Genomic DNA, 24,783 nt, shown 5'->3' with positions numbered 1-24,783 from the left:
GAGAAAAGTGCTTGTTGTCTCTTTCTACCTTGGACTATAGTAAGCTCGCAATTGACGCACGTTTAATTTGTGCGCATTCAACTTTATGCGCTTGGCAAATTTAATAAAAATGGAAATGGGGCTGGTGTCTGGGAGAAAAGACTGGCAATACCACCCACTGTTGCACCCATTTTGTTTTGACTACACACAATTTTGTCTTTAGGTGCGATCCCTGGAATGTAACCTCCATCTGAGTTGAGGGCTTACTGTATATTGATGGCCACTTCCCACAAAAGCCTAAAAGCCCCACCCCTTCCAGAAACCCTTCCTCCCAAGCCCTGCCTGCGCACGTACACCAGTCACTGCCTCCTCCCTGGTCAAGTGGGCCTTCCTGGGACACAACTGAAGAGGAGCAAAAACTGACCTTTCACTTCATATACTGGAGTGACAGCAAAGGATCTAGGACAGGGGTCCCCAAACTAAGGCCCACGGGCTGGATAAGGCCCGAGGGCCTCGTTTATTTGGCCCGCGGCGACCCTCGCCGCCCGCTGCCACCGGCCACTCTTACCAGCACTGTGCTGTGTGGCTGCCCACTTCCGGGTCAGAGGAGCACCAGAAATAGCTTGTGCGTGTGCGCAAGCGTTATTTGCGCATGTGCAAGCATTAATTGCAGTGCACATCCAGGTCGGAGGAGGCCTGTGCACATGCGCACAAGCTATTTACGGTGCTCCTCCAACCTGGAAGTGCACTGAAAATAGCATTTGCGCACGCGTATGGGCACGCGCTCCCCTGCCCTCTGGCCCGCTGCACAATCGGTGCTGGAGACACCGGCTTGAGGCGCGGTAAGTTTGCTGACCCCTGATCTAGGAGTACCCACAAGCTAATAACCTGCTCCTTCAGAGGAAGTGTAACCCCATCAAGAGCAGGCAATCTCCCACCCATCCGGTCTAGGGAACCACCCACTAACAGTGCTTCAGTCTTATCTGGATTGAGTTTCAGTTTGTTGGCTCTCATCCAGTCCATTACCGATGCAAGACACTGGTCCAGCATTTCCACTGCCTCACCTGCAGATGTAAAGTAGAAATAGAGCTGAGTGTCATCAGCATACTGCTGACAACGTACCCCAAACCTCCAGATAACCCCACCCAGCGGCTTCATGTAGATGTTAAACAACATGGGGGATAGGATTGAGCCCTGCAGAACCGCAAATTGACAGTGCCATGGGGCTGAAAAGCATTCCCCAAGCAAAGCCTTTTGGGAACGACCATCCAAGTAGGATTGGAACCACCACAAAGCAGTGCCACCCATCCCTAGTTCGGACAGTCACTCCAGAAGGATACCATGGTTGATGGTATCAAAAGCCACTGAGAGGCCAAGAAGAATTAACAGGGGCATGTTTCCCTTGTCTCTCACTCAACAGAGTTCATCATATAGGGCAACCAAAGCAGTTCAGTTTCTGTGCCAAAACTGGGCCTAAACCCCAACTGAAATGGGTCCAGGAAATCAGTTTCTTCTCAAAGCGCCTGGATCTGGTCTGCGACCACTCGCTCCAGAACCTTGTTCAGGTGGTAGATTCAGAACAGACAAAAGATGGTACTTCTTCACCCAGTGCATAGTTTGGCTTCTGAAATCTGCTTCCCCGGGACGTACCAATGGCCAACTTTAAAGGGGGATTAGACAGATTCATGAAGGATAAGGCTGTCAATAGCTGCTAATGGTTCTATTACCTTCAGTATCAGAAGCAGTATGCCTCACAGGTAACAGTTGCTGGGGCTCACGATCAGGAGAACCATGTTGTGCTCATCTCCTGCTTGTCAGCCTCCCATATGCACCTGACTGACCACTGTGGAAACAGCATTTTGTACTAGATGGGCCTTTGGCCTGATCCTGCAGGGCCCTTCTTTTGTTCACACACTTGGCAGGGAGTTTCATCTCATTACTCTGGGTTACGCATACATAAGTCTACTTTGTGGGAGTACTGGGAAGCTAAAATAGTGCTATGAGCACGTGTAATCTGTCGTTCAGTGTAATAGCTAACTGGATATTTGAAGGAAGGTTCCCCACATCCAAACTTGACGCTGTAATTGGTACCTTCATCCTGTCTGGCTTTTTAACGGTGTCCACCCACTGGAAAGAGTTAGATGTCCGCATGGGATAGTTTACTTAATTGGCTAATAGTAAGCCCTTATTAACTGCATAGTCAATGGACCAAAGACTTTGCTGGCGGGTAAGGTGTTTCTTGCGAGTGGGGGGGGGGAGGGGGAATAGCAAACTTGAGAACCGGTGAAAGGTTGCTGCCTTCGGACTGTGTTTGATCTTGTGCAGCTACAATATGTGTCAAATGGCATTTCTTCAGCGGTGAAAAGAACAAAGTTATGTACACAGAACGCCTTGCAGGTGTGCAGCTGTGTACAGGCACGTAGCATGCCATTTTTCATTAGCACGCTACCGCTTTCACATTTTTCAGTGTCAGGAACAAATATTACGGGGAGGCCCCCAGTGAGCAAGAACGAAGGCAGTTTGGTTAAGTATACATACACACAGCCTTGAGGCATTCCAAAATAATCACTCAGAGTTTGATGGCTTTTTTTTCTTTTTTTCTTTTTCTTTTCAACTTTGAAATTATGAGCAGATTCCATTTTGTACTATTGCACCGGATGATTTTAAAAGATAACCCGTGCCACACGCAAACCGTGTTTACAATGTAGACAACCTTTCTCCCCCTAACTGTTGAGATCACAAATGTATTGGACTGCATATTTTTTTAAAACAGAACCGGCAGCAAAGCTTTTGATCTCAAAACCCTAAGTACGTAGCAGACATAAACTTAGCTTTTCTTTCCTGCATTATTTTCCTTAGAGTTTCTTAGCGATTCCCTTTTGGAGCTAATAAGCTGTTTTTCTCTCAGTATTATTTTATGTTTTTCTGTGCAATAGAATACCCCTAAGGTATATTTCATTTGAAAGGGAGATTGTGTCTATATTGGAGAGGAATCCCCCTCTCTGATGAAGATCTGAGGCTCAGTGGTAATGATAGGTTTGCATGCAAAAGAAGGATAAGTCTGTCATTGGCTACAGCCACTGTCAGAGGCAGTATGCTGGGAATCCCAAGTGGAGATATTCCTGCTGTGCTCAGGTCCTGAGCATGGGCTTCCCATAGTTTCCTGGTTGGCCACTGTGAGAACAGGACATTATACTAGATGGGTCTTTGGCCTGATCCAGCAGGGCTCTTGTTATGCTCTTAAGTCCCAGGTTACATTTCTAGTGTTCCCAAATAGAACTAGGAAAGAGTCGTATCTGAAACCTGGGAGAGCATGGAATTGTGTGTCTTGCTATAAGGCAGCTTCCTGTGTTATTAATGGGTCAGTTTAATTACCTGTACCCTTTCTTGCAAAACGAATGGTTTGCTTGGATGGGTTCTATGAAAGAGTTTGCTCTGTAAGCACTTTTTCTTTCTTTCTTTTGCTCAGTAGTCTCTGTTATACCAGATAGTTTGTAGGCTGCGTGCTGGGCGGCTTCCAAGCTGAGCTTTCATCTACAAGAGAATGATGTTGTAGTTCTGGAAGGACTCTACCACCTCAGAATGCAGGGTTTCTAGGGTTCGGGATGGTGGTGGTCCACCCAAATCTACTGTATAACATTATATTGCTATGCAAGAGGGAAGACAATGGGTTTGCCCACTTTCTTTACACAATGCATAACTGTACACACCTATGTCATGTTACCACTTACCTTTTTTCTAAATGAATAAAGCACTGAATATGGCAACCTTTGCCTCTAGGGAAGTTGCTCCAACTCCTTGATCATCGTTTTATTTCCGTCTTTCTAGGACTGGATCCAAGACGAAGCAGCCCTGAAGGAGCTGACTGACAAAGTAGCCAAGGTGCACACAAAACACAGGTGAGACCCCCAAATGTCAGTGTGTTGCTCAGAGAAGGCAGTTTGCCTTCCTTCGTTATCAACTGTTTCTGGAGTAGGTTTAGCCTGCGGTGCTATTTCCTGCAACCTGTGTTTCTGCTTTGGCCAATGGCTTTGATATGGTCTGGAATGACATCTCTTAGGGAAAGGGTGACTCCTTGCCTATCAGCCATTGTAACAAAATGGACCTGGCAAGTTCAAAGGCAGTGGACTTCTGACGAGGAGATGCTGGGGATAATCAACAGAGGAAACACTGTTGCTTTCATGCCTGCCTTGTAAGTTTCCCAGAAGCATGATTACATACAGGAAATACATACGGCGTTTCCGTGTGCTGCTCTGGTTCGCCAGAAACGGCTTAGTCATGCTGGCCACATGACCCAGAAGCTGTACTCTGGCTCCCTCGGCCAATAAAGCGAGATGAGCACCGCAACCCCAGAGTCGGCCATGACTGGTCCCAAGGGTCAGGGGTCCCTTTACAGGAAATTGTGCTTGCTAATTATTTTTGAGCACTGTGATGCTACACATGCACCGGAATGCACTTGTGTCTGGTGAAGGCTGGGGCTGTTATCTATTGCTGACAGCAGGTGCTGAGGTTGAGAGAGAATAGCTTAATTCCAGTCAGTAGCCAATACTAGCAACAGATAGTGACTGGGTGGTACCATTTTTGCATGACTATAAACTTTCCTTTGAGTTTGCTCATTTTCAGTTTCAGACTGTTTTTGATGAGATCTGGATAGCCTAGGTTTAAGTTTGGGGGACAGGAGGGTTGCCCAAACTATTTTGGCCTTTGAATGTTATCGTTGTCCTACAATCTAGGGCACCCAATGTACCATTCTCCTGATGTCGCTGGACTCCAACTCTCATCGGATCCCACCCTGCCCAACATGGCAAATGGTCAGGGATGATGGGCAGTGTAGTTCAAGAGCATATGGAGGACACAAAACTAGCCTTCTAAGTGTTGGATACCCCTATATAATTCTAAGTTAGCAAATTCCAAGGGTTCATCCTAGAATCTTTGGTCCTCTGGGCAACCCTGAGCCGTATTTCTCTTAACTCGATTTACAGTGGCATCTCTGCAGCGGATGCAGAATTCCTATACATCAGTGAAGTAGAACGACTAGATGGGTTTGGGCAGGAAAGCTTCCCTGTGAAGGTAAGGAACTCCAACTTAATTTCCAACTGAGGCCTTTTATTGTATTAGGAAAATATGAAACGTCCTGAACAGCTTGCAACCAGCTTGCAGAATAAGTCAAAACATTGCAGTTTTTAGCTTTCAAAGTCGGCCTCCACCCGCTCCACCTCCCACCCATTCATTGTTTGTGGTATTCTGCAGCTTTATCTGCCAGGGGCAATCTGAGTTCTACCCTAAGGCACATCTCAGCTGAAGATCTGCCCTTGTCTCAGCTTCAGCTGATTTGAAGAATCTGGACAACTGTCTGTTTCGCCTGAAGGGACAGAAGGAAATAAACAATTTGGCTCCTCGCTTGTGTTCTGAATCTTGTGACAGCCTGCATCAAAGTTACTGATTTTTGCACCGGAAACCAGAAATTGATGCAGTATTCCATGTCGAGCCTTTTGGACAACTGACAGAAATCAAAGGTTTAAAGTTCTGCGCTGTGGCAAATCAATTCTCTAATCCATTCTCTTTTGTAGTGTTTGGTGACAATGTTTGCATTGCTGTAAGAGCTAACTCCACACTTCTCTGGTGGATCCAGAGAAAAACACAATTAGAAGTTATTCAAATTGTGCTTCGTTCTGAGACACAGCGAGGTCCTTGCTTCTAATATTGCTCCATTGTACCTCTGGTGATACTTCTTTTGAATATTTTGAATTTTTTATATGAAAGAAGCAAGCGGCCTTGTGGATTCAATCTTGATACGTGATATATGTCCATTCCATCAGCGGTGCAGATATTCTCATGGGAGGTTTGTTCAGCCTGAAATATCTGATGCAAAAGGCATCTAGATAAGAAATTGGATTTTGTTGGGGGTTGGGTTTTCTCTCCTTTTTTTCCTTTATATTGTGATTGCTGCTGTTTCAAGGTTTGGTATAATTAAAATTTGAACATTTACATTTTTTATTATTATTCATGTAGGACAATCAAGGAAATGACATGCACCTTGGAATCTACTGCATGGGGATTTTTGTCAAGAACAGAATGGGAAGGCCCACAGTGATCTACAGGTAAAAACATGATCAGGAAACTTTGTGTCTGACCAATCCAAAGCTAGCTTGATTTCCATCAACTTGGCTGGATGGGTTAAAACTGGATCCAACCCAGTTTTATTCAGTTTAATCCAATGATGGGATCCCACTGACAAAAGAGATTCCACTGAAATGGAGAGGGAGGATTTATTTTGCCTCTGCCTGGCTCCTGTTCCCAGTACTACCTCCCACACTGTTCCAGAGGCTCTCAAACCTAGTTTGAGGTTCTGTTCTGGAGCCTTCATAAACAGAGATCCAGCATAGGACCATTTCAGTTGTGGCACAGACATTATGGAATGTCCTCCTTTGATGACACCAACTAACTTCTTCTATATGTTCTTTTTTGTTACCTGGAGATGATAGATAGATGATAGATGATAGATGATAGATAGATAGATGATAGATAGATAGATAGATAGATAGATAGATAGATAGATAGATAGATAGATAGATAGATAGATATAGATAGATGATAGATAGATAGATAGATGATAGATAGATAGATAGATAGATAGATAGATAGATAGATAGATAGATATAGATAGATGATAGATAGATAGATAGATAGATAGATAGATAGATAGATAGATAGATAGATGATAGATAGATAGATAGATAGATAGATATAGATGATAGATAGATAGATAGATAGATAGATGATAGATAGATAGATAGATAGATAGATAGATAGATAGATAGATGATAGATAGATAGATAGATAGATAGATTAGATAGATAGATAGATAGATAGATAGATAGATATAGATGATAGATAGATAGATAGATAGATAGATAGATAGATAGATGATAGATGATAGATAGATAGATAGATAGATAGATTAGATAGATAGATAGATAGATTAGATAGATAGATAGATAGATGATAGATGATAAATATAGATAGATGGGAAAACGTTTGGTGATGGCTGAGAGCTGCTCATACTTCTTTTTTGCTCCAAGTGGGACTAGTTCACTGCTCTAGCAGAACAGCAGGGTTGGATACAGGCCTGTTTGTATTTCGTTATAGGCCATGAGTTTGCACACAAAAAAGGAGGTTATTATTTTTTTTCAAAGTGATAAACGCAACACATCCGTTTGTGTTTCAGCTGTTTCCCCTCCTAAAACAATGTGTTTTATTTTAGCTATTTATTCATTGTTGCATTTATATACTATGTTTCCTCCAAAGAGTTCAAGGGAGTACAGGTGATTCTCCCTCTCCTATGAGGTAGTCAGGCCAGGGTTACAAGGGAAGCTTCGTGGCTGATGAGGACTTGAACCCTGGTCTCCTAAGGTCCTCATCCCACCTACTAACCACTTTACTACACTGGCTGCGTAGCATTCCCATCTGCAGAACCATTAACATGAATTGGTTGGAGGCAAAGAAGCATTTACATTTGCTTCTTAGGTGATTACTCTGTACATGCAGCCAGGTCATTGATAATAATTTTCACAAGCTAAAAGCAGGGAGAGGCTTGATTGAGCCAAACAGTTGCTGAACATTCTCCTTGTACTGAAAGAATCATGACAACTCTGGCTGTTTGGCAATGGCATGTCTGTTTCAGCAAACTTGCTTCTCCACAGGTGGAATGATATCGGGAATATAACACACAACAAGTCTTCCATTGCTGTGGAGCTGCTCAACAAAGAAGAAACTGTGCTCTTTCATACAGTAAGCAAAGCATTAAAAGATCAGCCTTAAGGGTTTTTTTCCCCCTTCCAACCACAGGATCTTCATTGTATCCGTTTTAAGTGTGATGGATTCTTACAGACGATTTCCCAATGTGCCATTTTAACTTCCGTGAGATCAACCCCACCCCAGGAACTTGGAAAGGGATTGCAGTGAATGATAACTGAGGTTGTTAGTAGGCTGTGCACTGGATTCAGCTCAAGCCTGGCCGGCACAGGGCTTGGGCAAAGTTAGGTTGAGACAGCCTTGGATCAAGTCAGACTGCCCAGAGTGATCCGAGGTGTCAGGAGGCAGCACATCAGATGGCAAAGCTGCAGGGGTCTGCTTCACTGGTGTGTTCTCAACAGGGAACGTGTCGGCAAAACAGATTGAATCCTCCGCTCACCAGCTGATGAGTGGAGGATTTGACCCAGCGGGCTGCGCTACTTTTGCAACTATCTTTCCCATATGGAAGGTGATTGCAAAGAAGCACCCAGCAGGATCGAACCTTCGTGCTCTCTGTTCGGAGGGAGTCTCTGCTTCTTCCTCCACCCCTCCTCCCAATCATAATTAAACATGAGCTCCAAGTCATGGATTGATTCGGGGCCAATCCAAGGTGGCTCAACTTGATCTATGGCCATTTAAATTGGGTGTGTGTGTGTTTTTATTTGTGATTATGGTATGTATTTTTGTGTTTTCATATTGGAAACTGTCCTGTGATCGTCGGATGAAGGGCGGTAAACAAATTTAATAAATTATAATAATAATCCAGGGTTCTGGATTGGGTCAGGGGAACTGTGCACAACCCTAATTGTTAGCCACCAGTATTACCGAGTTTTGTAGCAACAAAAGAACTGCCTTGCAGGCTGAGTCCAGAATCCATCTAGTCCATTTTTTAATTTTATTTTTACCAGTGGGCAACCAAACGCCTTGCGGACCTCATAGGATGGGCTTCATTGCTGTGCCCTGATGCTTCTCTTTAACCTCCTGTAAATCAGATATTAAGGATGCAGGTGGCACTGTGGTCTAAACCACAGAGCCTAGGTCCTGCCGATCAGAAGGTTGGCGGTTCGAATCCCCGCAATGGGGTGAGCTCCCGTTACTCGGTCCCAGCTCCTGCCCACCTAGCAGTTCAAAAGCACGTCAAGTGCAAGTAGATAAATAGGTACCGCTCTGGCGGGAAGATAAACAGTGTTTCCGTGCGCTGCTCTGGTTCGCCAGAAGTGGCTTAGTCATGCTGGCCACAAACACCGGCTCCCTCGGCCTATAGAGCGAGTTGAGCGCGCAACCCCAGAGTCATCCACGACTGGACCTAACTTTTACCTTTTAAATCAGATATTGGTCTTTTAAAAGAAACCCCATTCGATTTCTCACGAGAAAAGCCTTGCTGGATCAAACCATTGGTGGCTGTAGCTCAGCCTCTTGCTTTGCACCATGTCAAGCCTGATGCTTCCAGGAAACAGGGCTTGAAGACTTAGGTTTGACCCTTGTCACCATTTTGCCATTGGACTTCTCTCCTCTGGTCCCCAATGGTGTGACTAGTTTGCATTAGCATCTCTCTTGAATTATGATATGGGGAATTATGCTGGCATTTGTGCCTGTGTGTTTCTGAGCAAAGCATTATTCCTACTGAATATTTCAGAGGAGCGCGTTCACCATTACATAACCCTTTGCTATGCTAGTCACAGTGTAATTAAGTGTTTTTCCTGCATTCCCTTGTCTCCCTGCCCCCTCCACCCTTTCAACTTTTTAAAGGACGACCTTGAAAATGCCAAGTATATTTCACGGCTGTTTGCTGCAAAGCACAAGTTTTACAAGCAAAACAACATCTGCACAGAGTGAGTACTTTCCCCTTTTCCAGTTCTGGCTTCTGCTCGTGAAATGTGAAGCGACCTCATTTCGGTTTAGGCTTTTGGAGGCCATTTTTTATTATTTGTTCCCCACCTGCCTTCTCCCACACCCTCGCCTGCAGAAACACAGCAAAGGGAAACATTGCTCTAGTTCAGAAATCGAAGGAAAGGCCTGCAAAAATGATGCTTGCTTTCTCGATTGTAAACTTAGAGGCTCATTTTAGGATGAAAGGGTAGCCGCAATCCGAAACACACTGGTTGCGATGGGAGAGTTGAAAAGGACCTTGGGAAACCGTGGAGACCAACCCTCCCCTAGGGGCAGGATCTGCTATATCAGACGCAGCTACAGCACCTCTGATAGATGAACGTCCGGCCAGAAGTGGGCAGTGGCACACGCAAGGCGGCTGCCAGTGGTCTAGTGGCATATTCAGAAGTGCAGGGACCCCTTTGTGGTTGTCACAGCCATTCCCCTACTAAGATTATCCAACCTTCTAAGATTATAAGATAAGAAAGAAAATATAATTATAATCTTATAATTTGGGATGCATCGTGACAATGTGCAGATCTCCATGTGTCAACCAGGGTTGTTTATAGCCGTACAATCGTACAATTAAAAGAAGGAAAACAGTTTATAAAACCAAGCTGAGCTATTATTATTGCTATTATTGTTATTATTATTTTTTAGTTACTTTACTTATAAAAATAACTCAGAGCGATGTGCAAACTCAGCAGAAATAGTAACACCATTTGCAACAAACCCTATAAATGAAAACCTAAAAGACAGGTCTAGCAGACCATGCATCAGCAAAAGAGGACACAAATAGAGTGGCCCCTTGGGTTACGTTACCTTCGGGTAACATAATTTTCGGGTTGCGAATGCGGCAAAGCCAGAAGTGTATACTTCCAGGTTTTGCCGCCCGCGCATGCAGGGAAGTGCTCTGTGTGCCTCGTGTGTGTGGAGAAACAGCGCCTCTTCTTGCAAAATTGTCGGGGTTCGCATGGACCCCCGGAATGAATTAAATTTGTATCTGGAAGGTCCACTGTACTTTAAAAGCCTTCATGCTAAGGACCAAAAAGCCCAAGCGAAAAGGAAAATGTTTGCCTCGTACCTAAAACTAGACAAAGAAGGTTCCAGGCAAGTCACTCTGAGGAGAGCATTCCACAAGTGGGGAGCTACCAATGAAAAACCCCATTCTTGTGTTGCTGCCCTCTGAACTTCCCGTGGAGGACGTGCACAGAGAAAGGCCTCAGATAGCAATCACAGGGTGTGAGTCAATTCCATGCAACAGCAGCGCGTTATAGATCAAACAATACTGAAGAGGTATGTCCCACAAAAATACCTGAACTGCCAAAGGCCAAGGCCAAAGCGATGTCTTCAGCAGTCAGTGGAATCCATATAACGATGTTGCTAGATGGGCCTCTGTGAGGAGGGAGTTCCACAATTTAGGAGTTGCCACAGAGAATGTTCTCTGGGCTGCCGTTCCCTGCCCCTTCTATTCCCATTTATAAATGTTCATGGCGGCTGCAAGATGGCTTTGCCCTGCTTCCACTTATCAGTTGCCAGGTTATATTATTTGGTCTCTCTCATCTTTTTCTAGTTTTGTTGTGTTTTATGCTGTATTTCCATTTTGTACTTCCATTTCCATTTGGGTTGTGGTTGACTGCCTTTGCAGCCTTGCCTAAGGCATGGGCGATGCCTTCAAAAATCAATAAAGACACGGGTTTAATCGTTCTCTTAGAAAACTATTCAAGGCCTGTGATTGCTAGCCGAAAACCTTTTTCCCCTCTGGTCTGTGCTTTTTTGAAAATGGCTCTGTTGTTCGCATTTCTTCTTGTCTGTCTTATTTTCTAATTGCACATAACGTCGTTCACCAGATCAGAAACTATAAGAGGAGAAATTCCACCTTTCTTCTCTACACGTAAGCACTTTACTCCTGCTCTGTCTTGTGAATGCTTTTCTCTTTCATTTGCTCTCTTCCTCCGTTCTAGCATAATTTCTTCTTAAGTTCTCCCGCCATGCATCCCGCTATTCTAGCATCATGCCCAGCACTTATTTAATACTTCCTCTCTTGGCTTGTCTGTGTGCATTGCCTCTTGAGTGACTTGCTTGCTCCCAGATTCTTGTTTTCTTCCTTGGCTAAACCACGTTGAACAGTCTTGTGTTCCCAGACCTCATTTCTCAAATTGCTTTAGTTCTTTCCCTTGCATTCCTCTCCTCCTTGCATTTTCAGGATAATTTTTTTTACACACCCTAAGCTTACCCCACTGGCTTACCCAAAGGCCTCTCATTTAAGCCTTTCCCATAGCTCGTATTTTGCCAATATCATTTATTCAGAGTTCCTGTCACAGGACATATTTCTGGGGTCCCTCCTTCCAGATACTCCCCAATACCACGCATACGAAACACTGGAAGTTAACAGTATGATGTGTACATTCTTATTCAAAATGATTTTATTTTTAAAATCCCCCTTCATTTTTTTTCCTCCCACAGACAATCAAATTCCCCCCCTCCTATTAGGCGGCGGCCCACCTGGAGTCGATCATCCTTGGTAAATATCTTGGGATAAGTGACAAGCTAAACAACAAGCACCGAGGGAGTGGGGGAAAAGAAATCTAGAGCTCTTTTTATAACTACAGAAATCTATAGCAGGCATAGGCAAACTCAGGCCTCCAGATGTTTTGGGACTACAGCTCCCATCATCCCTAGCTAACAGGACCAGTGGTCAGGGATGATGGGAGTTGTAGTCCCAAAACATCGGGGGGGGGCGAGTTTGCCTGTGCCTCATCTGTAGTATAGTTATACTATACTATACTATACTATACTATACTATACTATACTATACTATACTAGTATAGTTTTGTGGAAAGATTACTTGAAAAGTCAGTAGAAGGCCCCTGTCATTAAATGTTTTCTTTGGGGGGGGGGGATGTGAATATTTGGGGAAGGGCCATAGCTCAGTGGTTGAGCTATATCCCAGGTACAAACACTGGCAGCTCCAGGTATGGCTTGGAGAGTTTCCCTGCCTGAAACCTGGGAAGCAGCTGCCAGTCAGTGTAGGCAATATTGACCTAGCTGGACCAAGGATTCTGATTCATGAGAAGACTGTTTCCTATAACTCTGTGTCAAATTGCATTTTTCTTTTCTTTTTGCATTTTAGCCAAGGCAACACCCATTTATTATGCCACCTATGCACCTCCAGTGTGGAGAGCACTACACGGAAACTCACAATTCACAAGGTATTTATCACAAATACTATGACTAAAAACAACAGCAGCAATAGTAAATAATACATTGATAGGGCTATTAAGTCGTCAAGCGATAGTCATGCTGACAGGCTGCTGCTGGGAGTAGAGAGAAGAAGGAATGGAACGTGGAAGGGAGGGGGGAAAGAGTGTCTGGGACCTTCCATGCTGCAACATTTTGTTACAGATCCCACTTGTTCACGTATAGCCTGCCTAGATTTTTCAAAGCACTTCACAAACTTGATCTCACTTACCTGCCTAATAAACCTGTAGGGCAGGACAATATGGTTACACATCCACAAGAAAGAGACGGTGCCTTGCTGTAAGGCTGGTGTGGAGAACCCTTGGCTCTCCAAATATTGCTCCAAACTACATCCCCTGCCATCCCTGGCCATCAGCCACGCTCCCAGGGGCTGATGGGAATTGTAGTTTAGCAACATCTGGAGAGCCAAAAGTTCCCCATGTCTGTACTAAGGCCAACAACTTGGCTTGTGGCAGGTGTGAGATTGAAACCAGAGACCTCCTGGTTAGTAGTTGAATCTCGTGGCTACTGTGCTGAAATGGCCCCCTGTTTAAGCAGTATATGCTGTCCCACCAAGCTTTGGCTTAATGGTCAGGGGAAAAAATACCACCCCTTTCAAATAGGAGTGTATTTCTCCCCCTAAGCGGCCGGTCCGAATCCAAAGCTGGAGAGAGAGAGAGAGAGAGAGAGAGAGAGAGAGAGAGAGAGAGAGAAAGTATATTTTTAAATGGCAGGAGTCTGACAGGAGAGGGTGGGTTAGAGGAGAGACTATTCCTGATCATTACTATTTCTGCACTGTCATTTCTGCCTGCTCTAGAGGCCGAGAGCTTCTAATTCCACCACACTGTTTTGCTGATTTCTAATTCTAACCCACTATTTTGCATCCTCTCCCCACCAACAAATTTCACTACACTCAGTATTACAGTAATATGGCTGAGTACCCCTAATCCAGCGCCATGTGTGTTAAGATGAGCAAGCAGGCTTCCTGTTTACATAAACAAGGTGTGGTGGAGGAGGTGAGACAGTTTGCTTCACACATCTGGGGTGATGTGCCTATAGAAAGTCTCCTGTGTTGGGAGGGATGTCTCCCTGTGATTGGCAGGGATGGGCAATCCGTGTGCACATTAAGAGTCATTTGCCTGCAAGAGTCTGCTGGCTTGTGACGACATTGGCATTTTCTTAATGGAAGAGGAAGTGATTTGTAGCTCTTTCCCTGCTGAACACATTCTTCTTCCTGACTATGGCCGGCTCCACGAGTGCATTGGGCTCCTTTCCCCTTCCATAGCTAGCAGTGGGGAGACCCTGCTTGTGCAGGCAGGACGGCGATGTCGTCATCAGAGTTTTGGAAGGCCCTCTCTCCTGCTTAAGGGACGCGGGTGGCGCTGTGGGTTAAACCACAGAGCCTAGGGCTTGCCGATCGGAAGGTCGGCAGTTTGAATCCCTGCGACGGGGTGAGCTCCCGTTGTTCGGTCCCAGCTCCTGCCAACCTAGCATTTTGAAAGCACAAATTGCAAGTAGATAAATAGGTACCGCTCCGGCGGGAAGGTAAACGGCGTTTCCCTGTGCTGCTCTGGTTCGCCAGAAGTGGCTTAGTCATGCTGGCCACATGACCCGGAAGCTGTCTGCGGACAAACACCGGCTCCCTCGGCCAATAAAGCGAGATGAGCACCGCAACCCCAGAGTCGGTCATGACTGGACCTAATGGTCACGGGTCCCTTTACCTTTACCTCTCCTACTTGCCATGATGGCAATGTTCTGCCTCCACTGTCAGACCCAATATGCCTCTGAATTCCCTTGCTGGGAATTGCATTCCTGTTTGCAGGCTCCCCACAGGCATTGGTTGGCCACTGTCAGAACAGGTTGCTAGTCCAAAAGACCCGCCTTACATTCTCATCTCTTACTCCACTGTCTTTAGAATGTTTGCTCATGATGTTTCTCATTCGTTTCTCGCTTTCTCCTGCCCACAGACAGCATTTTTCACGGAAACGAAGATATGTTTTACTGTAGATCTCAGAGCAGCTTGGACAGGTGTGCGATGGACTTCAGCTACTTGAACGGCAACGTTCCCAACGGCAGCGTGTGCAGCGCCCAGAGCATGAACTCTCTCAACCACTCGCAGAACTTCATCCAGGCTTCTCCGGTGTCCTCCAACCTCAGCATCCCCGGGAGCGACATAATGAGAGCAGACTACATCCCCAGCCATAGGCACAGCGCGATCATCGTGCCTTCCTATAGGCCGACGCCAGACTATGAGACGGTCATGAGGCAGATGAAGAGGGGGGTTGTCCACCCGGACAGCCAGAGCCAGTCCTTGAGGAACCTCAACATTGGGAACACCCATGCGTACAACCAACCCAAAGACCTTGTGTACAGTCAACCGGAGATCCGGGAAAGGCCTCCTTATGCCATTACGTACGGACCTCAGGGCACTTACAAAAAACACGCCGCGCCATCTGAGCAAGTGAACCCCATCAACGCTGCACAGACGAAAGCAGCGGCCAGTTCCATTTCCCACACTGTTAGCACCCCGGAACTGGCCAACATGCAAGTCCCCAACAACCAGAGGTGCGGTACGGCACACATATTAAAGAACTACCTTTTCAGGCCCCCGCCGCCGTATCCGCGCCCCCGTCCTGCCACCAGCACACCCGACCTCGCGAGTCACCGCCATAAGTATGTCAGTGGCAGCAGCCCCGATCTGGTCACTCGCAAGGTTCAGCTCCTGGTAAAGACTTTCCAAGAGGACAGCTCCCCGGTGGTTCATCAATCTCTCCAGGAAGTCAGTGAGCCCCTTATGGCGGTCAAGCACCACGCGGCCGTCAACAAGCGCCACAGCTTGGAAGTGATCAGCAACATGGTGCGCGGCATAGAGGCGATGGCTTTGAAGAGCCTCAACGCCCCCCTGCCGCGCAGGAACACGTTGCGCGAGCAGGTGCAGCAGGAGGAAGTGGTTCCCAGGGCTCACGAGGTCCAGCAGCTCCCTCACTACCACCACAAGAAGACCTTCTCGGACGCCACAATGCTGATACACAGCAGCGAAAGTGAAGAGGACGAAGAAGCTTCGGAATCGGTGCCTTCCATGGCGGCGCTCCATGAAAACGTGGAGTACAGCGCTCAGCTGCAGGCCGCCTTGGCTAGGATACCAAACAAACCTCCTCCTGAGTATCCGGGCCCCAGGAAAAGCGTCAGCAACGGAGCCCTGAGGAATGAGCAGGCGAACGTTTTGCTGGCTGCCTCTCGAGCCAGGGCTGTCAGGCCAGGTCCTGCGAAAGCCATCAGCATATCTCGGACTGATCAGGCGTCAGTCAATGGGTCCTCGCTCGGCCCATCCATCTCTGAACCGGACCTGACAAGTGTAAAGGAAAGAGTCAAGAAAGAGCCAGTGAAGGAGAGGCCCGTGTCGGAAATGTTTTCGATTGAAGACAGTATCATAGAAAGAGAGATGAGGGTAAGTATATTTTCAATTAGCACACAGGTGGGGTGGAGTGGAATCTCTGAATCGAACTGCTACAATAGATTAAAAAAAAAAAAGTTTTGCAGAGCCATGGAAAGACTAGACCAGTGTTTCCCAAACTTGGGTCTTCAGCTGTTTTTGGACTACAACTCCCATCATCCCTAGCTAGCAGGACCAGTGGTCAGGGACGATGGGAATTGTAGTCCAAAAAGAGCTGGGGACCCAAGTTTGGGAAACACTGAACTAGACAGTCTTAAAAGGAGAGGTAAAGTCAACGCCGTTCTTTAATCGTGTTGGCTGTCAAGAAGTCAGATCAAGAATGTAGCTTTAGTAAAAGTTGAGATTGTAATCATACTGGCTAGAAACTTAATTTAAAGAATGATGCTGAGATTCTCGAGGTGCTGTTCACAGCACTTGACTCTGTTGCATACCTTCTTCTTGTTGTTCTGCCATGCTGGGTTCAGAGCTCCTAATCATACCTCTAAGGTATAAGAGCTTCACATGTAATGATTCAGATTCAGGCACTGTGCCAGCGTGCCAGCCATAATTAAGCCACACCATCGTTTGAGGAAGTATACAATAGGCAGCCATGGTTTGGAGCTGCTTGTCTGATTTTCATTTCCCACACACTCAGAACTCAGTATCATGAGTTGACTCCCAGCTCCATAGTGCAGAAACCTCTTGAGGTCCTAACTGTGGTTTGTCAGTTGTCTGTGAATTCAACAACAAACCAGAATTAGCACAAATTATTTGTTTGCAAAGCAGCTTCAAACTGTGGTCCTTGATCCTGGTTTGTCAGCTCCAAGCAAACTATTGTTTGTGAGCATACTTGGGTTCAGCCACTGGTCCTGTTTCAGGAATGATGCTAAACCATAGTTCAGTATTATGTGAATGAGTAGACATGAACCTTGGACTTGCATGTTCCTCCTCTCCTCTCTATACACAACTGCAAGGAGGAAATAGAAGCACCTTTACAGTTTTTCACTGACCAGAACTTACCGTTGTATCCAAAAAGGACAAACTATAGTTAGTTTAAATGATGGTTTGTTGAAAGAAGAATAAAACTAATTATTAAAACAAACCACAGGCTCAGTTTACATTTGAACTCAGCCTCTGTCAAATACAGTTAAAGGCAGAACAAGTAATTTTGTAAGGAGGCTTTGCAAACAAAGATTCAACCACCTTGAAGAACTTTTAAACTTCTATTTATTTCAACCTAACACACTTCATTGAATGAGAGGCTGGAGCAGAAGGAGACCTGGACTCTTTCATCAAGTACAGACAAAAATACAAAATAGCTGAAGTCATTATCTCACTTCCAATCTCTCTCTCTCCCCCCTCACCATCAAAAGCTACCCACACTGAAGAATATTAATTCATTTTAGGGCAAGGTTTTCTTCCACAGCCACTCCCAAGAGCATAATTCCTTAGTTTATGCAGTTTCCAGGTCAGCCAGAAGCAACTAGACAGAAATGCATTGCCTCTTAATCTGGAAACACCCAAGTTATATGCTCCTGCCAACTACAGAGGATGATGAAGCGATAAGGCTTGGGGAGTGCCGTAAGAGCAGCTTTCCTGGAAACACCTGGATTTGGCTTGCAGCTATTCCTTAGCCCCACTGAGCGATTGCAGAGCCGAGAAGAGCGCCTTCCCCCAATATCAATCATCTAAGGAGCTGTGATTGGCAGAGGACACACTATGGGTGGAGCCACCGCTGGGTGCTCCCCGATTGGCAGTGACCCTTGCCATTCAAAAGGTCACAGAAGAGTCCATTCAGAGGGAAGGCAGTGAAAATTAACAATTTGTTATTTTTCTTAAGAATAATAAATTAATAAGCTGCTAAATGCTGAAACCAGCTTCTAAGTGGTTTACAAGTATAAAAACCAATTGCACAAGCGTGTTGGGTTTTTTATTATTATAAAAAAGCCATAATTAAAATATGCAGTAAAACAGTCCTGTTTAAAACACAGCAATTAAAATGTAGGTCGAGAAAGTGCTTTATTCGCCCTTAGTTTTAGGAGGATTGATGGTACTTCTGAATGTTGAACCCACATTTGGAAGTAAATTTAGAGGCAGGGGAAAACGAACACACAAAAGAATAATTTAACTCGTTTTAGAGCTTTGAAACGTTCTCATTTTACATGTCACAATTTTGCTGCCTTCCACAACACCTCTACCTGGTGGCAACGGAACATTTCCAATTGGCCTTTTCTTGAATTGGAGGTGGGGTGGGCGTTGGATCTGTATTTATTCACTTTACGCTCAACAGAGCCCATTGTACTAATTTCAATGTAACAATGCTGTTTAAAAATCCGCCACCAGCCTGGGCTTATGTATCATCTTTGTGGTTTGTTTGGCTTGCTTGATGCGGCTCACTCTGTGCCTAACATTTACACACACACACAAACACACACACACACAGCACGCAAGGGGGGTGGGAGGGAGAGAGAGAGAGAGAGAGAGACGCCTGTTTTTGATAGCAGGTCCCCTGTATCGTGGGACTGTTCCTTTGAAATTAAAGCTCTGCACTCATGTAGGAACAGGCCCCCCTGGGGAAATAATAGGAAGTTTAGGAGACGCATTTGGATTTGCTCTGCTAATGGCCGTCATCTGCACTCCTCGGCCGGAGTTGTAGATTTTGTGGGAGATTAAAAAGGCATTCCAACATTCTGCTGGCATTATTTCTAATCACCCCGAGATGAAAGCATGCCTTTTCTTGCCAAAAGTATCTAGAGAAACAGAAGATGGCAGGCCTGGAGGCCCAGAAGAGGCCCTTGATGTTGGCAGCGCTCAACGGTCTCTCAGTCGCTCGAGTTCCAGTGCCTGAGGACAGCCAGGATGAGGCAGTCAAGGTGCCAATGGATGAGCGGGTAAGAATAGGACTAGCAAAACAAAGGGCCGCCATTTTGGTTTCTGTCGGCAACGGCTTCTGAAGTATTAAAAACCAGGTGATGTATTGCAATGCCCCGGTTAGCACACGGCTGCAGAAATCACGACTGTGCATAAGACGGCTGGTGCAACGTGAGGTTGCATGTAACTGGGGACAGAGCTGGCTCATTCATATCTTACCTCAGCCATGAGCCGTTGTGCAAAACCTCTGCCTCACAACAGAAGAGTATTTTGCCCACAGAAGTCTCCATAAGCACCGAAGGGTATTGGAATAAATGAAAATGTACACACCTGTAGACATTTGTTGTTCCATAAGCATGTTTTTGTAGGATAAAAGTAAAATCAATGGAGACTGACTGTTATCAGCACACCCACAGTACTTGTTAGTGGGTTAATGGTTTTGTTTTCTCACTTACACAGTATGGACGCACCCACGTGTGCAAATGTGCACCAGGGTTTCACAGACTTTCACTCGGCGCTGTCATTTCCCTTGAAATTTAGACACTACTGTAGGAACAATGTTGCCCCAATGTCCAGTTCCCTTGGTTCCTGTGTTGGCAACCATTTGGCTGTCACTGTTACAGCTTCAATGCCCTTAAGTCTTTCACGAAGTGTTTGCACAATCAAGCACCACCATCATTATTTAGCTGTGGTCATAACTTTGAGTACAGGCAACTCCCAATTTATGCAGGGGTTACGTTTCAAGGCACTTCGTGTTCAAGTGAAATTGCGTATATTTGAAACACAATTGAAAAAGCCTGAAAACACCCTGCTCCGCCCTGTTCCCCTCTTTTCTGTGACATTTTTGAGTCATTTTGTGGCACATGTGTGTGTGATCATGCTAATATCGGATGTGCTTGAAATGTATAGTGTTCATCGAGGATGTTCCCATGACCAAAGGTCCTTACATTGTAAGACTGAGACTCTGGCCTTTGCAGACTATTTCCATCTAAAGGTCAACACAGCCAATTTGGCCCTGCTGGTCTTCCTAGACCTCTCACCAGATTTTGATCTGGTGGACCATGCAATTTTTTTCATCCCCTGGGAAATGAAAGGGTTTTAAAAATGGTTCCACTCTCCCCCTGCCCCCCCCCCATGTCACAGTCAGAGAAAGTAATTGGGGATGTGGTGATTATTGATTTCACCTCTTCGTTCTTTGAATGGTCCTTTGGCCTCAAGTGTCTACTTTTTCCCAAATGTCTTCTATGTGAAACAGGTGGGATAGATTATCAGGAGTTTTGCATTATGGTGTCATTTGTAAAATACCTCCCTACCCCACCCTATAGAGAACGTAACTCTGGTAGAGAGTTTAATGCAGGCAAGATGGAAGAAATAGACGACCCTTAGCATTCTTTCGGGGGGGCTCCTCGGATTATTTATCTCATCATTGAAAGATAAGCAACTGTAGTACAGTGGACGCTCGGGTTGCAAATGTGATCCGTGTGGGAGGCATGTTCGCAACCCGCAGCGTTCGCAATCTGCAGCACCGCGTCTGCGCACGTGCAGATCGCAATTCAGTGCTTCTGCGCATGCGCAAAGTATGATTTAGCACTTTTGCGCATGCGCAAGCGCCAAAACCCGGAAGTAACCCGTTCTGGTATTTCCGGGTTTGGCACAGTGCTCAACACGAAAACGCGCACCTTGAAGCATCTGTAACACGAGGTTTGACCGTATTTTATATGAGGAATCACTTTTGAATAGAATGCCCTCTTTTGTGTTTTTGTTTTGTTTTGTTTTAAATTTAAAATAGTGCAAAATCCTGAGGAGGAAGCTAGAAGAGGGGATGGTGTTCACTGAATATGAGCAGATTCCAAAGAGGAAGGCAGACGGGGTCTTTACCACTGCGATGCTTCCGGAGAACTCCGAGCGTAACCGTGTCCGAGAAGTTATTCCGTATGATGAGAACCGCGTGGAGCTCGTCCCAACCAAAGAAAACAACACGGGCTACATCAACGCCTCACACATAAAGGTAAATACTGAGGGAAGGAAAGAAACTTCCTTTGTGGGTAGGAAGGCTGGGCTGGAACTTGGAAGGCCAGAGTTCAGATGTGAACTGTGCTGGGATGTGAACTCACCAGGCTGGCCAGACCCCAGACACTCTTCTCAGCCTCAATTAACCTATATACAATCCATGCCTGTCGTCACAGGATTGTAATAATTATAATTTGTTAAACATTTTTTAAACATGAATAGTGCCTCTCCCGCCTTAACCTTTCTTCGTCCTCACAATAACCTTATTCCGTGACTCAACTTGGGCTGACACAAGGCTTTCTTTCTTTTTTCTTTTCTTTTTACCCTGCTCTTCAGCCACACAAAGCAGCTGAAAGCATTCATTAATAGGACGGTCCCTTCCCTCAGGCTTACAATGTAGAGGCAACAGCACAAAGGGAAAAGGGACTTGGGAGGGAGGAGGAAAAAAGCAAACTCGGAGCCCCAGTTCACCAGTGTTATTTCTGGCAGGGAAGGTAGGGGGAAGCAAGCTCTGTTCTTTGGCTGATGAATGTGGCCACGTTAGTCTCCCTTTGCCATACTGTTCTTCCTGGGTCCAGGTTCCTTCAGTCCCGCGGCCAAAGCCAGGGGCAAGGGTGTGCTGCCCTTCAGCTGTGCAGTCCTGGGGCAGCTGTCGGCTGAAGCCAAGTGCAGCTTCTCCCTCCGTGACCAGGGAATAGGGCCAGGTTGATCTCCGGTTTGCCATGATGTTCTTCTGAATGGCAGCCTCCCAGTGGCCCTGAGCAAACATGAGTAGGATCACATTGTTATGTCCCTCTTTCGTAAGCGAAGACAGCAGGCTTCCTTGAGGACATTTTGTGAGTCTGCTAGGGGGAAAAAACCTCAGTGTGGACTGTGGTTTTCATAATTCACTCAGAGCAGGCACAAAGATGCCTGGTACAAGTAAATTTGGCTGGGGAAGCCCAGCCAGATGGGTGTGGTATAAATAAATTATTATTATTATTATTATTATTATTATTATTATTATTATTATCATTACAGTGGTGCCTCATAAGATGAAACTAATCCGTTCCGCGAGTCTCTTCGTCTTGCGGTTTTTTCGTCTTGCAAAGCACGGCTATTAGCGGCTTAGCGGCTATTAACGGCTTAGTGGCTTTAAGAAAAAGGAAACAAACTCGCAAGAAGTCACAAGACGTTTCCTCTTGCGAAGCAAGCCCATAGGGAAAATCGTCTTGCGAAGCGACGCAAAAACCGAAAAACCCTTTCGTCTTGCGTGTTTTTCGTTTTGCGAGGCATTCGTCTTGCGGGGCACCACTGTATTATTATCATTATCATTATTATTATTTGCATGTTGCCCAGATTCCACCAGTGCAGGTTTTATCAGTTATTCATTCCTGTTACTCGGAGTGTCTTGGAACAAAAGTTAAAAACAGGCTGGAAAGCTGTGTGAGTGCTGCAGGTTCTGTAAAGACTTTTGCCTTGAGCCCAATAAGGCACCCTGGGTTCTAGCCTAGGTGTGGTCTGCAAAGGAAAATCTGTGCCATCCTCAGTCCATGGCTGAACCTTGCTTTGAACTCTGCTGCTTCTCAGACCCTGGCCCTATGCCATCCCTACGTTTTGTACCCTGAATTTGGAAAAGCTGAACAATCCGTGAAAGGAAGGTAGATTTGGGTGGCATTCGTGACCCTTCTCCCTTCTGTTTTATCCTAATTATCCTGCAAGGTAGGTTAAGTAGAGAGGGAATGACTGGCCCAGGGTTATACAGTAAGCTTGATGGCTGAGTTGGGGATTTGCATCTGGGTCTCTCCTGTCCACATCCAGGACTCTTAACCACTATAGCTGTGTACACACCATCTACTTGCACTGGTATGCTTTTGAACTGCTAGGTTGGCAGAAGCTGGGACAGAGCAACGGGAGCCCACCCCATTACGAGGATTCGAACCGCCAACCTTCTGATCGGCAAGCCCAAGAGACTCAGTGGTTTAGACCACAGTGCCACCCACTTCCTTTACTTTTACCGTACACACCGTACATTTAAGGCACATTTAACCCCTATCAAAGAAACCTGAGAACTACAATTGGTTAATTTGCTGTGAGTTGTAGCTCTGTGAGGATTAAACTCCACTTCCTAGAATTCTTAGGGGAGACGGAAATGTGCTTTAAATACGCTTTAATTGTACGGCCTATAGGAGAGTGGCTCTGGAAGCAAACCTCTTTGTGTCAGGAGTGAGGAATCTGTGGCCCTGCAGATGCTGTTGGGACTTTTAAGTCTCACCAGCCTCGGCCAGCAGGCCGAAATGTCAAGGGTGATTTGACAAAACTTGAACGGATCTGCTTTTATGAACATTTTCTGCGTTGGTCAAAACAGTATTAAATTATGAGCATATCTTGGCTGCAAGACATCCGTACCAAGTTCCAAGCTTGGTTTGGTCATAAATTTACAACGCTAAGCCCTTGTTGAGTCAAAACACCTCTCTAAAACCAGAACCCTGTCAGATTTCTGCCAAAAGATCTGGTGGGTAGCAGATACTGTGTGTTTTTGGCACAACCTACCTCAGCTTGGATGACTGATTACGGAATCTGAATCGGCCCCCCCCCCATCCATTTGAGGGGGTGGAGGACAAATAATTTCTGAGAGCATAATTTTGCTCCATCAGGTGGCAGGGGCCCAGAAAGAATTCTCCCCAGCCAGCTTTAAGAGTTCATATTTCATCTTGTGTGTCAGCCTCGGACGTACCCACATTGTTCTGTAGCGCATGTAGCTACATGTGCTGATGCTTAGTAGTATACAACCCTGTGTGCTGCCAGCACTTCCCCCCTCCCCCTCTTCCAAGGGGCTGTTGCAGAAGCCAAGCAGATGTTCTTTTGCTCAGAAGGTGAAATTGCATCTGCAGATTTTTACCTCTGCCACGCAGCGAGTGTTTTTCACCCAGTTATCAATTTTTAATATCCGCAGTGTGCTGCCGCGTTCCAGGCTGTGCACTCCCTCTGGACTATTTATGGTTTTTTTGTCCATGCCTTGTGCCAGCAGGCTGGGCGGTTGGACCACGGCAGAGCAGGCAGAGCAAAACTCCTGTAACATTATGATAAGATCTTGCCCCAGACTCCTACGCTGCTAGACTCAAGCTTGCAATCTTCAGTAGGGTTGTCTGCCTTTCACTTTTTTGCTTTGATCCTGGCTGTCAAGATTAACATGCCTTCAGTCTGTGTATGCTAAAAAAAGAAGAATTCTGTTTTCAGTAGGTGCGCTCATATCTCCACATCAGCAAACAACTTTCTCTTTACCTTTGAGCTGTTGGAATATAGACACGCTATACTTCTGGATACCAGTTGCTGGAAATTGCAAATGGAGAAAGTGTCATTGCATGTAGGCTTCCCATAGGTATCTGGTTGTCCACAATAAGAGCAGGATGTTAGTCTAGACGGGCCTTTGGCCTGATCAAGGAGGGCTCTACCTACGTTCCTATGTCCAGATTCTGAATCTCACTGAAATTGTTCGGATCATTCTTAACTAGTTTTTCAACAGCCTCTGGTGTTTCTCACCTCAGATGAAATAAACATGTCTATCTCTCTCACACACAAACACCATATGATGATGTGCTCACCAA

The 24,783-nt window shown here is 45.7% G+C and overlaps 1 protein-coding gene across 3 annotated transcripts in view; it reads left to right on the top strand.

Annotated features, from left to right (window-relative positions):
• The window catches only part of PTPN14 (protein tyrosine phosphatase non-receptor type 14), a 455,032-nt gene that overhangs the window by 70,248 nt on the left and 360,001 nt on the right, over positions 1-24,783 (top strand). For all 3 annotated transcript variants that reach the window (XM_081903739.1, XM_081903738.1, XM_081903737.1), the window contains exons 6-15: positions 3,808-3,878; positions 4,962-5,049; positions 5,992-6,080; positions 7,683-7,770; positions 9,523-9,605; positions 12,109-12,166; positions 12,776-12,854; positions 14,850-16,330; positions 19,063-19,206; positions 20,976-21,194. In XM_081903739.1, the coding sequence (XP_081759865.1) occupies positions 3,808-3,878; positions 4,962-5,049; positions 5,992-6,080; positions 7,683-7,770; positions 9,523-9,605; positions 12,109-12,166; positions 12,776-12,854; positions 14,850-16,330; positions 19,063-19,206; positions 20,976-21,194 (2,400 nt within the window). The remainder of the gene's footprint in view (positions 1-3,807; positions 3,879-4,961; positions 5,050-5,991; positions 6,081-7,682; positions 7,771-9,522; positions 9,606-12,108; positions 12,167-12,775; positions 12,855-14,849; positions 16,331-19,062; positions 19,207-20,975; positions 21,195-24,783) is intronic.

This window comes from Podarcis melisellensis (genome assembly GCF_964234715.1).
Source record: "Podarcis melisellensis genome assembly, chromosome: 3".
NCBI classification, from domain to species: Eukaryota; Metazoa; Chordata; class Lepidosauria; order Squamata; family Lacertidae; genus Podarcis; species Podarcis melisellensis.
The sequence above is the reverse complement of the archived record's forward strand: the minus strand, read 5'-3'. Positions and strand labels throughout refer to the sequence as shown.